This window comes from Oncorhynchus masou, chromosome 6, assembly GCF_036934945.1.
Source record: "Oncorhynchus masou masou isolate Uvic2021 chromosome 6, UVic_Omas_1.1, whole genome shotgun sequence".
Lineage (NCBI taxonomy): Eukaryota > Metazoa > Chordata > Actinopteri > Salmoniformes > Salmonidae > Oncorhynchus > Oncorhynchus masou.
Window position 1 is genome coordinate 59,422,583 of NC_088217.1, and position 17,678 is coordinate 59,440,260.

General features: G+C 42.9%; 1 protein-coding gene across 1 annotated transcript in view; it reads left to right on the plus strand.

The window, feature by feature from the left end:
- Nucleotides 1–22: 22 nt before the first annotated feature.
- Nucleotides 23–17,678, plus strand: part of LOC135541643 (chromodomain-helicase-DNA-binding protein 6-like) — a 29,814-nt gene continuing 12,158 nt past the window's right edge. Inside the window, exons 1-3 of the mRNA XM_064967957.1 lie at nt 23–286; nt 1,414–1,463; nt 17,038–17,567. Coding sequence (XP_064824029.1) covers nt 136–286; nt 1,414–1,463; nt 17,038–17,567 — 731 coding nt within the window. The 5' untranslated portion in view covers nt 23–135. The remainder of the gene's footprint in view (nt 287–1,413; nt 1,464–17,037; nt 17,568–17,678) is intronic.

Consider the following 17,678-nt stretch of genomic DNA (forward strand, 5'->3'; position numbering starts at 1 on the left):
GCCATTTTAGGTAAGTAGGTATTTTAACTGTTTTTAATCTGTGTTGTATTGCAGGGTCCTGTGTTGTGGTGCGGTGGTTGGTGAGTCTCAAACTTGTGCATCCCTCATGAATGAACTCATCTGCTCGTGTGCTTTATGAGGATTAAGAAATTGCACGGAGGCCCCCTCCCCATCTCACACCGTCTAATTTTTTTAATGCATTTTTCTAAACTGTCATGGCGTTTTTGTGTCCTTGGAAATAAATGCAGAGAGAAAGCCCAGTGTTCGGCAACTGATGCTCTGACCGGTGAGTGTTGCCCAGGTAGGTGAAGTCATATTGAGGGGTAGCGGCGATGTCTCTGCGAGGATTTTAAGGGGGTGTTCACACGTGTAAGGACTGGAATATATAACATCATTGCAGTGACATTAGTTAGCAGGCTGGCTAGCTCGATACCTTGCTAATATAAATAGGACACGGCGCCGCCGACGTAACGATTAGTGTTGTTTTTGGTAGATGACTTGATAACGCTTTCTTAATCATATAAGTTAGCTAAGAACTTCAATTTGCCAGGCAACTTGTAGCAGTTAAGTTCTACAGTCTACTAGCTACTTCATGATAGCCGGCTCAAGTCTTTGCCATGAAACTAAGACACGTTCCCGCAGGTAGGTCGATTATTCCTGTGGAATTTTGGTGGAGCCAATATGCCGCACAACTACACCAGGTCTAACAGAAAACAAAGCCCCTGGTCGCACAGGTAAAGTAAGCAGCTCCCCTAGCCACTTGCAGTTTATTTGGATCCATATTAGCTGTTGCATAAGTCACAGCTATTCTTCCTGGGGTCCGCAAAAATAAAAGCACAAATGATACACTACAAAATAAGCATAAACAATTACATGCCACACATTATACAAATCCAAAACCACTTGAGGTTCGTTTGTAAACAAACAATGTGTCCCAAATGACGTTTGCTATGAAAGAACACCTTTGTGTCTGATTTTGTTGGCTAAACAATGGTGCATTCCGGGGTGAGTTTAGTCTGTATCCAGTAGACACAGGAAGGAGTAGGCTAGTTTGGCTCATCACTTTCAAGGTAACTTGCAAATGTCTAACTTTTAGTGGCACATTTTTATTTATTTCACATATAGCTGAGACTAGTTGTCACCTGACAATCATAAGTGCCATAGCTACATTGGAATTGCTAATGGTGCCTAATCATGTAGGCCTAGATGGAATGTGTCCTAAAAGAGCCTTGGTTTATTGTAACAATTCTATCAAAGGAGAAAGGTGACTAACCAATTTTCTCCTGTTTTTTATTTTTTAACTATGAACTCTTTCCGCCCTTGCAAATAATTTGACTAGGTCCCGCTGAGGTTAGTGTATTTAAAAAAAAATATTCTTACTTCAATAAAGATATATTTATTTCTGTGTCATAGATGCAGTGAAGGTGAAGAGAAATATGAAAATACAAAAGAAGAACAAACAGGTTTGTATCTTTTTGACTTGCATGCTTGTCTACGTGTACATGCACTACTGTTTAAAAGTTTGGGGTCACTTAGAAATGTCCTTGCTTTTGAAAGAAACTTTTTTTGTACATTTAAAATTACATCAAATTGATCAGAAATACAGTGAAGCCATTGTTAATGTTGTAATGACTTGTAGCTGGAAACAGCTTTAAAAAAAAAAAAACGAATATCTACATAGGCGTACAGAGGCCCATTATCAACAACCATCATGTGTTAGCTAATCCAAGTTAACCATTTTAAAAGGCTAATTGGTCATTAGAAAACCCTTTTGCAATTATGTTAGCACAGATGAAAACGGTTGATTAGTGCTGATTTAAAGAAGCAATAAAACTGGCATTCTTTCGACTAGTTGAGTATCTGCAGCATCAGCATTTGTGGGTTCGATTAGAGGCTGTGAGAAATTGCCAAGAAACTGAAGTTCTCATACAACGCTGTGTACTACTCCCTTCACAGAACAGTGCAAACTGGCCCTAACCAAAATAGAAAGAGGAGTGGCAGGCCCCAGTGCGCAACTGAGCAAGAGAACAAGTACATTAGTGTCTAGTTTGAGAAACAGACGCCTCACAAGTTATCAACTGGCAGTTTCATTAAATAGTACCTGCAAAACACCAGTCTCAACGTCAACAGTGAAGAGGTGACTCCGGGATGCTGGCCTTCCAGGTCAGTTTCATTGCTTCTTTAATCAAACAGTTTTCAGCTGTGCTAACATTTGCAAAAGGGTTTTCTAATGATCAATTAGTCTTTTATAATGATCAACTTTGATTAGCTAACAGAATGTGCCATTGGAACACAGGAGTGATGTTTGCTGATAATGAGCCTCTACGCCTATGTAGATATTCCATAAATCAGCCGTTTCCAGCTACAATAGTCATTTACAACATTAACAATGTCTACACTATATTTCTGACCAATTTATTTTAATGGACAAAAAACAAGGGAATTTAAGTGACCCCAAACTTTTGAACGATTGCATACATACATACATATTAGAACATAATACATTGTTGACAAATGTCTTCAGCAACCTTGAAATATAAAAGTAGATATGTAAATCAAGAGTAACACTGTTACTCAGCCTTGAGTTGCCAAAGTGGCTTGTTATTTATGATCCTAAGTTCCATCGCAAATGAAATTGAATGATGAGTCAGACCTACGATTCTGACTCATCACACGTTACCCATACAATAAGAGCACAGTCTCTCTGCTCATCTTTTGTTGAGTTGATTTTGAACGCAGGCCATACACATGACTCTGTTCGTTAGTCTTGGAGTCCTCTTGGAGTGCTGGTTCGTGAGATTCTTGTTAATGGCAGTATTTCATTCTAAACCACTGATAGGCTTCATTTTGAAGGCTCATTCTGTAATGACTAAAATCATTTGTTTAAAAGCAATTGTTTGCAGGATTTACTGTTCAATGGTCATTGTAATTAATGATATACACACAGTTTCTTAACTCTTACTCTTACCCAAAAATGTTGCATTCAGTTACAAACCTGATTGCGCTCCTTTTTTTTGGTCATTCGAGCCTTTCTAAACCAACTTTGAATAGCTTTAATTTATGCTTAAAGGAAAGTTATTCAATGTTTGTTTAGACTCAAATGACAAAAAAACAAGCAATGGAGTGCAATCAGGTTAGAGAAGGCTTTAGAGCTCTTTGGCCACACACACACCAGTGGTGGTTTTGGTGTAGATTAAAAACATACACAAGTTTAATTCTCTATTTTTGTGCACAAATTGTTTACATTGCTTAATGAGCATTTTTCCTTTGCCAAAATATGCCACACCTGTTAGGTGGCTGGATTATCATGAAGCAGATTTAAACTGGATGATCATTACATGGGTGCACCTTGTGTTGGGGACAATGAAGGCCTCTCTAAAATGTGCAGTTTTGTCACAAATGTCAACTTTTGAAGAGGTGTGCAATTGGCGTGCCAACATCAGGAATGTCCACCAGAGCTGTTGGTGGAGAAATTAACATTCAATTTTCAGGAAATGTTGTTTTATGTCAACTGGCCTCGCCACTGCAGACCACGTGTAACCACGCCAGCCCAGGACCTCCATATCCGGCTTCTTCCCCTGTGGGATCATCTGATACCAGCCACCTGGACAGCTGAAACTTGTGTTTGCACAACCAAAGACCTTATGCACAAACTGTCAGAAACACTGGAGAAGTGTGCTCTTCACAGATTAATCCCGGTTTCAACAGTACTGGGAAGATTGCAGACAGTGTGTGTGGGCGAGTGGTTTGCTGTTGTGAAGACTGAACCGTGGGGTTATGGTATGGACAACAAACATAAATGCATTTTATCATTGGCAATTTGAGTGCACAGCAATACCGTGATGAGATCCTGAGGCCCATTGTTGTGGCATTCATACACTTCCACATCATGTTTCAGCATGATAATGCACGGCACAAGGATCTGTACACAATTGCATGGCCTGCATACTCACCAGACATGTTACCCATTGAGCATGTTTGGGATGATCTAGATCGCCGTGTACAACAGCGTGTTCCAGTTCCCGCCAATATCCAGAAACTTCGCACAGCCATTGAAGAGTGGGACAACATTCCACAGGCCCCAATCAACAGCCTGATCAAGGAAATATTAAATGCGATGTCGCACTGTATGAGGCAGATTGTGGTTTCCAGATACTGACTGGTTTTCTGGATGTCATTTTTATTTTCTTAAGGTATCTGTGACTGTGTGTGTAAAGTCTTTGAATTTGTTGCATGTTTCCTTTTTTAAATATTTTTGTTCAGTGTAGCATACAATATAATTTCCCAACATTTGAGCATGCAGTATAGCTCAGTATTTTAATTATACATTTTTGCTAATCTCTTTCAAGGGTGTCAATTTTAGTACGTGCTGTATGTGTAGTATACTTTTTGTAATATTAGCTGAATATATTGGCTATTGGCTGGAGTGTATTTCCACTATTGTGAAATCCTTGCCAGAAAGACCCAATCCCAAATGGGCTTGTAAACCATACGCCATATGCGCTTGTGGAGATCTGAGAGGATTTGACAGGTGTAAGCAATAGTGGTAATGGTAATAGTGCCACCCAGCCCACTCAGGCTAGGTGGAAGTTTCTCCATATTGCTTATACCTGTCAAATCCTCTCAGATCTCCACATGTGCAAGTGCAGGGTTTCCTAAACTCTGTCCTTGGGACCCCAAGGGGTGCATGTTTTGGTTTTTGCCCTAGCACTGCACAGCTGATTCAAATAATCAACTAATTGTTGCGCTTTGAAAACTTGACTCAGCCATGTAGTGTTAGGACAAAAACAAAAATGTGCACCCCTTGTGGTCCCGAGGATCAGTTTGGGTAACCCTTGCTTAGAGCTCAATTTGGGATTGGGCAGAAGTCTGCAAGTACACACTTTTAGTGAAGTGTGGAGAATTGGGACTCATCCTTAGATACCCCAAACCCTCCAAGGTGTGTTTTAGGGCCTCATTCATACAGAAAATGTGTATGACAACATTATAAATACCAAAAGCTAAGGGTGCATGATATATCGGAATCAGACGATATTAGCTAAAAACGGCAACATCGGTATCGGCCCAATGTCTAGTTTAACACAGATGTGAAAAACCGATGTCATAGCTGAAGTGCATACCTAATATGACGCCACGTAAAATTTTGCGCTATATGATCAACACAGCATTCCTAACCTAGCCCACAATGTCTGCTGTGTGGATTGAGCAGTCATTTGAAAGCGTAAGAACATTTCAGCGGGACAACTCAAAAGGCAAAATCCATTAATGGCAAGATAACGGAATTCATTGTCCTTGACAATCAACTGTTCTCTGTCGTGGGTGATGTTGGCTTTTGCGACTGGTCGTGCACCAGCACACACTAACGTAACCAAGTGCACTATTCAGATGTTGCACAGTAATAGCTTCACGACATACTATGGAATGCCTTTTGGGTCTTTGCGTGTCAAAGATACACGTCAAATAACACTATTTGACACGTTAAATAAGCTTTTATTTTGACACATCAAATAACATGGTTTTATTATAGAATGTTGTGTGTTCTGAATTTGCACGTGCAAGCCAAGCTCCACCTACTATCAGTAGCACTGTCAAAGCTGTACAAAAAAATCTGTAAACACCAGCCACGAACAATGCGTTTACAATTCCGCGTTGGTAATAAAGCATTTTGTTCAACCGCATCTTCTGGGGTAGCTAGCTAGCTTTAGCTTGGTACCAAGATATCACCAATACGACCAGTAGAAACTGCAGTCATCTTCACTATTAGTAATGATTTAGGAATCCTTGTGAGTAAGTATTAGTTAGTTAGTCACTTGTTGTTCGCCTATTGAAATTGAACTTCAGTTCATGAAAATAAATAGCTAGCCAGCTACTTAATCCTGTTGCCCAAAGCTAATGTTTATAAGCAGCCAGCAAGCTTCATCTGGCTTGTGAGGCTCAACCTGACCGGGTTATGTGTTGTGTAGCTAACCACAATAAGTATTAGGCACAATAGTGGAATTTGCAGTTTTCCTTCAAAATAAAAGTACCACTTTGAAAGTGATGCAGAAGGTTACAATTGGTGGAATCATGCCATATTTAGACTAGATAATGTTGGAATGTGAAGCAATGAAATGGGGCATCAGTCTACTCGGTGACACCCACAGAACAGTGAAGAGTTTACGCTAATATTAGCGTTGTAGCTCTTATCGCGGGACTGACTGTGAAATCACCTCCCCAGTCAGCGTATTGACATTCATATTGCACTGTACAGCTTTACCTAAGGATTGGGGATCAATGAAATGGGGCAACGGTCTACTCAATACCAGTATTTTTTTTCCCAACGTCCTCAGACTTATCAGACTCCAAAACATCCACAGAGTATTTTTTTTCCTATGGGATAGTGTTTAATTCAGTTGTTTGAGTCCTGCAATACGAGCTACGATGCTAATGTTCTCTGGGTGTCACTGAGTAGACTGATGCCCCATGTCATTGATCCACAAGCCATAGGTAAGGCTGTACAGTGAAATAAGTATGCACCCAATGCAATTCTAAAGTATAATACATCCAGTATGATTTAAACAGATTTTTGTCAAATTAACAATGTCTTTTGTTGATTGATTTTTTTTAAATCTAATTTTATTTGTCACATGCATTAACATCTGCTAACAATGTGAGTGTAGTGAAATGCTTGTGCTTCTAGTTCCGCCCATGCAGTAATATCTAACAAGTAATCTAACCTAACAATTTCACAACTACCTTATACACACAAGTGAAAAGGAATGAATAAGAATATGTACATAAAAATATATGAATGAGTGATGGCCGAACGGCATGGGCAAGATGTAGTAGATGGTATAGAGTACAGTATATACAGTGGGGAGAACAAGTATTTGATACACTGCAGATTTTGCAGGTTTTCCTACTTACAAAGCATGTAGAGGCCTGTAATTTTTGTCAAAGGTACACTTCAACTGTGAGAGATGGAAATGAAAACAAAAATCCAGAAAATCACTGCATGATTTTTAAGTAATTAATTTGCATTTTATTGCATGACATAAGTATTTGATCACCAACCAACCAGTAAGAATTCCGGCTCTCCCAGACCTGTTAGTTTTTCTTTAAGAAGCCCTCCTGTTCTCCACTCATTACCTGTATTAACTGCACCTGTTTGATCTCGTTACCTGTATAAAAAACACCTGTCCACAGACTCAATCAAACAGACTCCAACCTATCCACAATGGCCAAGACCAGAGAACTGTGTAAGGACATCAGGGATAAAATTGTAGACCTGCACAAGGCTGGGATGGGTTACAGGACAGTAGGCAAGCAGCTTGGTGCGAAGGCAACAACTGTTGGCACAATTATTAGAAAATGGAAGAAGTTCAAGATGACGGTCAATCACCTTCGGTCTGGGGCTCCATGCAAGATCTCACCTCGTGGGGCATCAATGATCATGAGGAAGGTGAGGGATCAGCCCAGAACTACGTGGCAGGACCTGGTCAATGACCTTAAGAGAGCTGACTACACCGTCATGGATTAAAATCCTGCAGAGCACGTAAGGTCCCCCTGCTCAAGCCAATGCATGTCCAGGGCCGTCTGAAGTTTGCCAATGACCATCTGGATGATCCAGACTAGGAATGGGAGAAGGTCATGTGGTCTGATGAGACAAAAATAGAGCTTTTTAGTCTAAACTCCACTCGCTGTGTTTGGAGGAAGAAGAAGGATGAGTACAACCCCAAGAACACCATCCCAACCGTGAAGCATGGAGGTGGAAACATAATTCTTTGGGGATGCTTTTCTGCAAAGGGGAGAGGATGACTGCACCGTATTGAGGGGAGGATGGATGGGGCCATGTATCGCGAGATCTTGGCCAACAACCTCCTTCCCTCAGTAAGAGCATTGAAGATTGGTCGTGGTTGGGTCTTCCAGCATGACAACGACCCGAAACACACAGCCAGGACAACTGAGTGGCTCCGTAAGAAGCATCTCAAGGTCCTGGAGTGGCCTAGCCAGTCTCCAGACCTGAACCCAATAGAACATCTTTGGAGGGAGCTGAAAGTCCGTATTGCCCAGCGACAGCCCCGAAAACTGAAGGATCTGGAGAAGTTCTGTATGCAGGAGTGGGCCAAAATCCCTGCTGCAGTGTGTGCAAACCTGACCAAGAACTACAGGAAACGTATGATCTGTAATTGCAAACAAAGGTTTCTGTACCAAATATTAAGTTCTGCTTTTCTGATGTATCATACTTATGTCATGCAATAAAATGCAAATTCATTACTTAAAAGTCATACAATGTGATTTTCTGGATTTTTGTTTTAGATTCCGTCTCTCACAGTTGAAGTGTACCTATGATGAAAATTACAGACCTCTACATGCTTTGTAAGTAGGAAAATCGTTAGATTCAAATACCTGTTCTCACCACTGTACATATGAGATGAGTAATGTAGGGTATGTAAACATTATATAAAATGGCATTGTTTTAATGTGACTAGTGATACATTTATTACATCAATTTTTCTATTATTAAAGTGGCTAGAGTGAGTCAGTATGTTGGCAGCAGCCTCGGTGTTAGTGATTGCTGTTTAACAGTCTGATGGCCTTGAGATAGACGCTGTTTTTCAGTCTCTCGGTCCCAACTTTGATGCACCTGTACTGACCTCGCCTTCTGAATGATAGCGGGGTGAACAGTCAGTGGCTCGGGTGGTTGTTGTCTTTTAATCTTTTTGTCCTTCCTGTGTCATTGGGTGGTGTAGGTGTCCTGGAGGGCAGGTAGTTTTCCCCCTGTGATGCGTTGTGCAGACCTCACTACCTTCTGGAGAGCCTTATGTTTGTGGGCGGAGCAGTTGCCGTACCAGGCGGTGATACAACCCGACAGGATGCTCTCCATTGTGCACCTGTAAAAGTTTGTTTTTGGTTACAAGCCGAATTTCTTCAGCCTCCGGAGGTTGAAGAGGCACTGCTGCTCCTTCACCACGCTGTCTGTGTGGGTGGACCATTTCAGTTTGTCTCTGATGTTTATGCAGAGGAACTTTCCACCCTCTCCACTACTGTCCCGTGGATAGGGGGCTGCTCTCTCTGCTGTTTCGTGAAGTCCACGAGCATCTCTTATGTTTTGTTGACATTGAGTGTTAGGTTATTTTCCTGACACCACACTCCGAGGGCCCTCACCACCTCCCTGTAGGCCGTCTCGTTGTTGTTGGTAATCAAGCCTACCACTGTAGTCTCATCTGCAAACTTGATGATTGAGTTGGAGGTGTGCATGGCCACGCAGTCATGGGTGAACAGTGAGTACAGGAGAGAGCTGAGAATGCACCCTTGTGGGGCACCAGTGTTGAGGATCAGCGGGGTGGAGATGTTGTTTCATTACATTACATTTACATTTAAGTAATTTAGCAGACGCTCTTATCCAGAGCGACTTACAAATTGGTGAATTCACCTTCTGACATCCAGTGGAACAGCCACTTTACAATAGTGCATCTAAATCATTAAGGGGGGGGTGGTGAGAAGGATTACTTATCCTATCCTAGGTATTCCTTGAAGAGGTGGGGTTTCAGGTGTCTCCGGAAGGTGGTGATTGACTCCGCTGTCCTGGCGTCGTGAGGGAGTTTGTTCCACCATTGGGGGGCCAGAGCAGCGAACAGTTTTGACTGGGCTGAGCGGGAACTGTACTTCCTCAATGGTAGGGAGGCGAGCAGGCCAGAGGTGGATGAACGCAGTGCCCTTGCTTGGGTGTAGGGCCTGATCAGAGCCTGGAGGTACTGCGGTGCCGTTCCCCTCACAGCTCCGTAGGCAAGCACCATGGTCTTGTAGCGGATGCGAGCTTCAACTGGAAGCCAGTGGAGAGAGCGGAGGAGCGGGGTGACGTGAGAGAACTTGGGAAGGTTGAACACCAGACGGGCTGCGGCGTTCTGGATGAGTTGTAGGGGTTTAATGGCACAGGCAGGGAGCCCAGCCAACAGCGAGTTGCAGTAATCCAGACGGGAGATGACAAGTGCCTGGATTAGGACCTGCGCCGCTTCCTGTGTGAGGCAGGGTCGTACTCTGCGGATGTTGTAGAGCATGAACCTACAGGAACGGGCCACCGCCATGATGTTGGTTGAGAACGACAGGGTGTTGTCCAGGATCACGCCAAGGTTCTTAGCGCTCTGGGAGGAGGACACAATGGAGTTGTCAACCGTGATGGCGAGATCATGGAACGGGCAGTCCTTCCCCGGGAGGAAGAGCAGCTCCGTCTTGCCGAGGTTCAGCTTGAGGTGGTGATCCGTCATCCACACTGATATGTCTGCCAGACATGCAGAGATGCGATTCGCCACCTGGTCATCAGAAGGGGGAAAGGAGAAGATTAATTGTGTGTCGTCTGCATAGCAATGATAGGAGAGACCATGTGAGGTTATGACAGAGCCAAGTGACTTGGTGTATAGCGAGAATAGGAGAGGGCCTAGAACAGAGCCCTGGGGGACACCAGTGGTGAGAGCGCGTGGCGAGGAGACAGATTCTCGCCACGCCACCTGGTAGGAGCGACCTGTCAGGTAGGACGCAATCCAAGCGTGGGCCGCGCCGGAGATGCCCAACTCGGAGAGGGTGGAGAGGAGGATCTGATGGTTCACAGTATCGAAGGCAGCCGATAGGTCTAGAAGGATGAGAGCAGAGGAGAGAGAGTTAGCTTTAGCAGTGCGGAGCGCCTCCGTGATACAGAGAAGAGCAGTCTCAGTTGAATGACTAGTCTTGAAACCTGACTGATTTGGATCAAGAAGGTCATTCTGAGAGAGATAGCGGGAGAGCTGGCCAAGGACGGCACGTTCAAGAGTTTTGGAGAGAAAAGAAAGAAGGGATACTGGTCTGTAGTTGTTGACATCGGAGGGATCGAGTGTAGGTTTTTTCAGAAGGGGTGCAACTCTCGCTCTCTTGAAGACGGAAGGGACGTAGCCAGCGGTCAGGGATGAGTTGATGAGCGAGGTGAGGTAAGGGAGAAGGTCCCTTCAACACCTGGGGGCGGCCCGTCAAAGTCTTGGACCCAGTTGCACAGGGCGGGGCCGAGACCCAGGGTCTGGAGCTTAATGACGAGGTTTGAGGGTACTATGGTGTTAAATGCTGATCTGTAGTCGATGAACAGCATTCTTACATAGGTTTTCCTCTTGTCCAGATGGGTTAGGGCAGTGTGATTGCGTCGTCTGTGGACCTATTGGGGCGGTAAGCAAATTGGAGTGGGTCTAGGGTGTCAGGTAGGGTGGAGGGTATATGGCCCTTGACTAGTCTCTCAAAGCACCTCATGATGATGGAAGTGAGTGCTATGGGGCGTTAGTCATTTAGCTCAGTTACCTTAGCTTTCTTGGGAACAGGAACAATGGTGGCCCTCTTGAAGCATGTGGGAACAGCAGACTGGGATAAGGCTTGATTGAATATGTCCGTAAACATAACGTTCCAACCTCGTTTAGCATGATCTATTAGATTATTTCTATTCATTTGCTTCACTGTCAATGACATACTTTTTATTTTGAAGGCTAACTGCAAAGTCTGCTAATGTGGCAAATCCTTGTTGCTTGCTCCACCATGAATCAAAGAAGAACTCTCTTAAAATGTAGGGTTATTTTAGATGACACCTAGCTGTATAGTTAGCTAGCTAATGGTCGTTTTGCAAAGATTTTGGGGAAGAACATTGTTTGCATCCATGAGCTAGCACTGTTGGTGCATGAGACAACTTTACCAGCATCATAGCATATGTATTGCTAAAATCATTGTGACATATGAAATACGAGTGACAGTCTAATCAATGTGTAATAACTATGTAAATTATTGAACATGTAAAATTGTGACGTGCATTCATATTCAGGTCCTGATTGGTCAACAAGCTTATTTGACACGTCTCCATAGAATTCCTAGTTGAGAATGAAACGACTGAACAACGAAACATTACAATAAGTGAAAGAAATAGGTTTTGACTGTTTTACTGGTAATGGGGACATGCGTAGATACAAACCAAAAAGTTATTTTGTTGGTGTGTGTGTAACCTTAATTTAGCAAGTCAATTAAGAACAAATTCTTATTCACGTTAACCGCCGACACGCATGACACTGGGCCAGTTGTGCGCCGCCCTATGGGACTGACGTGATACAACCTGGATTTGAACCATGGACTGTAGTTACGCCTCTTGTACTGAGATGCAGTTCCTTAGATCCGTGAGTGTGTGTGTGTAACTATTTAACTGTACTAAAATGCTTTAAATGTCGGTATCGTTTTTATTTTTTGCAAGAAAAATATCGTTATCGGCCAAAAATGCCATTGGTGCTTCACTACCTGAAGGGAAACATATCCAAAAACTTTCAGTAAGCGACTACAGCCAAGTTTAAGTGCAATAATCATGTCTAGTTGTATCTCTTTTTTAAGACACATAACCTTTACCTCAGGGGGCCAAAAACGGTCCCCTAAATGGACAAATTACCTCCCTCTGAAGTGTATCAGATGCATTGGTATTGTTAGCCTGTGTATGAACCATACAGGCAACACTCAAGCTTTGTGTACATGGAACAACTGCAGTTTCAACTGTTTCACTTGTCCATCTCACTTAGTCTCTTTTGTTTCTCATTTATTTCTTGCTCAGAAACTGCCTCAACCCATGCCCACAACTTTATGCCCTCCCCTTTCGCATGGGAAGAAAGATGTTGCTCTCCCATGAGCTTGCATTCCTTCTGGCACTCCTCTCTGGATTTCCCTACCTAAACCACCCTGCAGCCCCATGCTTCTCCTGAGAGGTTATATTTGAATGATGCACAGTCCTCAAGCGTCCTGTGGCAGCAGCCTTACCATTTCTGCTGGATAGGTGTCAGTGTTTTTAGGGAGAAGGCACAGGGAAGCATTGACTTGACTGCATCTGTGGTGTTCAGCAGCTCGGAAGACTGTATTGATTCATAGGGAATTTGATTGCAGGCAGCTTGTTTGTGGTTGGCTGGCAAGCGTGTACACTGCAGCACGTCACTGGGCGCTGTGCGTGCAGTCGCAAATGAACGTGCATGGGAAATGTAGAGCCATGAAGCCTCAGGACAATGTGCCAGCAGCTCTGTGGTTCTGGAGATGGGAACCTGGATGAGGGTTACACTGTGGACTACTACACTAGGATTTGACAGGGATCGTGACAGACAGAAGGCATGAAAGGAGGCGGTATGGAGCAAGGTGAGAAGGAATGTTCCTGTGAGAAGGAATGTTCCTGTGATTTTGGAGTAAGACATGTCCATGGCTTTTCTGTCTATTCTATCTTTGCGCTACCAGTTTGTCTTGTTTGTAGCCTTGTCCTGTCCATTGTTTGCAAGCTGGTGAACGTTGTATGAGTGTTAGGTTGGTTCATTTGGAGAGGTGTCATTTACATCATGGTCTGTTTTTATGTTCTATTCATGTAAAAAAAGAAAAAAAGAATTCTTTCTATTGGCAAGATGAATGCTGAACTTGTTTTCAATGTCACAAAACTCATTAAGAGCTCTATTTCTGAGAGACTGACTATCATATTTTGTGGTTGACTTTCTCCCTTTTGATTGTTCAGCCTGAAGACTGGGGAAAGCAGCTGTTAACCAAAGCAGGGGGACAGGCTATAGGTAGCATCTGTCTCAGTGCAAAATGGATGAAATGTCAAATGGTCCTGTCAGCTGGCAACAAAAGGGTTACCATAGAGACGGCGTGTTTACGTTGCTGCTTGATACAGAGCCTGTTTCCAGGGCGACGGCCCTGATTCCTGGCACTGGGAGTCTGATTCATTGACATTATTATCCTCCTGTGCATGAGTTGTCACATATGCCCCTCCACATGTCCTCAACCTTGGTTTATAAATAACTTGTTGCTCAAAATGGGACTGCACCAATATAGCCCTTATCACATGAAGTGTGCCATGTCTGCTTTTACACAAACTTCTCTACTGGGATGTGATATACTGCTAATTCTCATGAATACAATTAGTGTTGCTATATTAAATCAATGATTTTCTCGAACAGTAGGTGTTTAAAAAAAAATATATAAAAAAATAATGCTTTCAGGGACTAATTTTGTATTTGTACACTTACAGCTACACAGTAACAACTTAGCATTACTCTTGATTATGGTTACATGACGTGCTTATCATTTTGTAGCACAATATGAACACAAAAGCATAGAGGAACAGATTGGGTCAGACTAAGACATCCTGGTGATGAATGCCGAGCTTTTCTGTGTATGACCTTCACTAATGGCTCGATTTCACTCTTGTTTATACTTGTGTAAAAATGTCATGGCTCAAATAATGTTCCACCCATCAGAATTAAAATATTAATCTTGGCCCCCCCCCCCAAAACTGGAGACATCGGGTACCCCAAACCTTTACCACAATACATACCTTGACAGTTTTCAACAAACCTGGTCCTTGTCACGGACTATAAGTATCTGTGAGCACAAGTTCTACTACTACACATTAATTCATGCCGGTCAATTTGATAATCCAGACATTCAAATGATTAGCCGACACAACTCATTACAGTATAGTTGCCAATTGAGTTTAGCCAGCATTCCCTCAATATCAAGTCTATAGTCCAGTGGTTCCCAAACTTTTTATAGTCCCATACCCCTTCAAACATTTAACCTCCAGCTGCGTACCACCTCTAGCACCAGGGTCAGCGCACACTCAAAGTTTTTTTTGCTATTGTAAACCTGCCACACACACTATACAATAAATTTCTTAAACATAAGAATTGTGTGAGTTTGTCACAACAGGGCACAAATAAGACCAGGGCGCAAATAATAATCACAAATCTTACTCTTTATTGAGCCATCTTAAATATAAAACTTTATTTGTTCATTGAAAATTGTGAATAACTCACCACAAAGAAGGGTGTGCTTGAAAGGATGCACATAACTCTGCAATGTTGTATTGGAGAGAGTCTTGGATTTAAATCATTTCCCACAGTCTGTGCCTGTATTTAGTTTTCATGCTAGTGAGGGCTGAGAATCCACTCTCACATAGGTACGTGGTTGCAAAGGGCATCAGTGTCCTAACAGCGCGATTTGCCAAGGCAAGAAACTGAGCGCAGCCCAGTCCAGAAATCTTGCAGTGTCTTCTGATATATAAATGCAATTTTCCCAGAACCGCTTATTGCAATTTCGATGAGGCTCTCTTGTTCACATATCGATAAGTGGATTGGAGGCAGGGCATGAAAAGAATAACGATTCCAGTTGTTTGTGTCATCCGTTTTGGAAAGTAACTGCGTAATTCACCACCACGACTCACTCAGGTGCTTCGCTTTATCACATTTGACATTGTCCGTAAGCTAGAGTTAATTTGCAAACAAAAAAAATCATACAATGATGGAAAGACCTGTGTGTTGTCCTTGTTAATGCAGACAGAGAAGAGCTCCAACTTAATCAATGTTGTCCTGCACATTGAATGTAGCTGCGGAGAGTCCCTGTAATCCTAGATGCATTGATTTAATATGGGTAAAAAGTATAGAAAATGTCCTGAACTTTCATATTGCTCAGATATAGGACTGAGACTTCCTTATGATACATCTTTTCTTTTTTTAAACTCTTTTTCCATGAATGAATCAGTTTATTCAATGCATTTCTATGGGCTAATAGCAGTAAGGACAAATTCAATGTTTCATCAAAATATATATATATATATTTTTTTTTTTACCTAAAAGGGGTCTTAAAATTCTAAATCAAAAAGCTAAATGATCCTTTGTATGACTCTTAACCATATGTTAGCTTAGTAGAACCCCCAGCCCTCTTTCTACTTTACTTATGGATACCATTTTTACGTCTGCATGCAGTTTGAAGTGCAATTGCTTACTGCCGTTAGCGCAATGACTGGAAGTCTATGGGAACAGCTAGCAAGTCTATTGGAACAGCTACATGGCCTTTTTCCAGTTTATTTTGCATTGTTGGAGTCTTGTTCCTCAAGTGATCACATGAAAGAATAATGTAGTAGACCAATAAGACACTTTCAAATGTCTCTGCCAACTTGTTTTCAGCTTAGAGAGCTCTCATTTTGCACTGATTTGATGCAACATGCTCCACAGTGTGGATCGGGAATTACTATTCCATTGTAACTATTGGGCTGGTCCCCTCCCCCGCTCTGCATCTTAGGCCACTCCCAGATAGTCCTGGCAAAATGCTTGCTTGAGAAATTGGAGGGGCGGGCAAATTTTTTTGGGGTACTTTGTTTTTACCATTTGGCTCTATTTATTTTTATTTATCGTTACCCAGAAATGATTTATGGATTTCAAAACAGCTGTACGGGGGCCTTTTATTTCATATTTCTTCACTCTAATCTTCATTCATACCCAGTTTGCAATGCCATGCTAATAAAATTGGTTTCACAAACTTTCATCCTCCACCTAACTGCGTCTTTTTTTTAACCAAACTGCACTCACTTGATGACAAAATATGTCCGATGGAGACTTTCCGTTCAAATGATGCATCCTCACCTAAATCTATAATTTTGTGGTCACTGTTGGGAGAGGTCTATACCTATTGCACTGCTCTCATCAGGTGTAGAGAGAGTACACTTGTCCAAAGGTTCTGGGGTCCTATGAGTCTGCGTTGGCTTATTAGTATTGTGCGCAACTTTGCTGTATGGGTAAACCAGCACATGCCCTCTGACTGCTTGCATTTCAAGGAGTAGTCATAATGCGTCATGGGGAAGTTTTCTTGTGGAGTTTGTTTATCCATAGAATTGAACTGCATTATGACAGCCCAGATGTGCATTTTGAGGAAGGGATCGAGGAACATAGAGACCCTTAATGGAATTCTGAGCATGCCGTTAAATATCGGGGGATTTGCAGACTTTGGGTTTACCCTCTAATTTAACACGGAAAGATTTGTCACTATATTAGGGACTCTGAATATGTGGAAGTTTTGTTGATTTTTGTTGCCATTGTGTAATGTGATTCTGAACACTGGCAAACATTGTTTACATTTGCAGATGTACGCCCTGTGATGACCATTCACTCTCATTATGACTGCAAGATAGAGGCATGACCTGCATTTTATTCCGAGCCCTTTATCTTTCTGTATCTTCATTGCACCATTATTGTTCTTTTCCAGATGTCCACCACCCACTTACAAAAGTACACTCCAGCTACAGCAGCCTCTAATGCAACTGCCCAAAATGCACAAACTCCATTTCCCAGGGGTACCCTGGGCTCTAAGGACCAGATCAGGGACCTTGGTGGTGGTCAGACCAATCACTGCATGGCCAATTCCAAGCACCCCAGGATGGGCGAGGCGAGCACTAGCTCGGTCAGCCCCTGCGCCCCCTCGTCACCCCTCAACAGCGAGGAGGATGATGGAGGGGGCGGGCGGTGGGCGAAGAAGAAGAAACAAAAGAAAAAAGACAAGTGGGGCGAGCCTGGCAGTGCCTGGCAGCACAAGGGCTTGGAGAGAGACATGAAACCAAATAAAAAGAGGGAGCAGAAAGAAGGGAAGGAGCTGCTGCGCAATTTCAAGGAGCCCAGGAAGGTGAAGGCACCAAAAGAGGGGAAGAGAGGGAGAAAACCCAAGGTGCAGGCCCTGCCCCATCCTTCAGAATGCAAGAGCGCCCCCTCTCCTCCCAGACAGAGGGGCCGCAAACCCAGGTGAGGGGCTTTTGATCACTAGTGCATTCACTGTGTTTTTCCAATGGTGTGTCGCAACCAGGTTCTCTTGGGTGGTTAGCTGGTAAAATCTTGGTTGTATTTAGAGACATG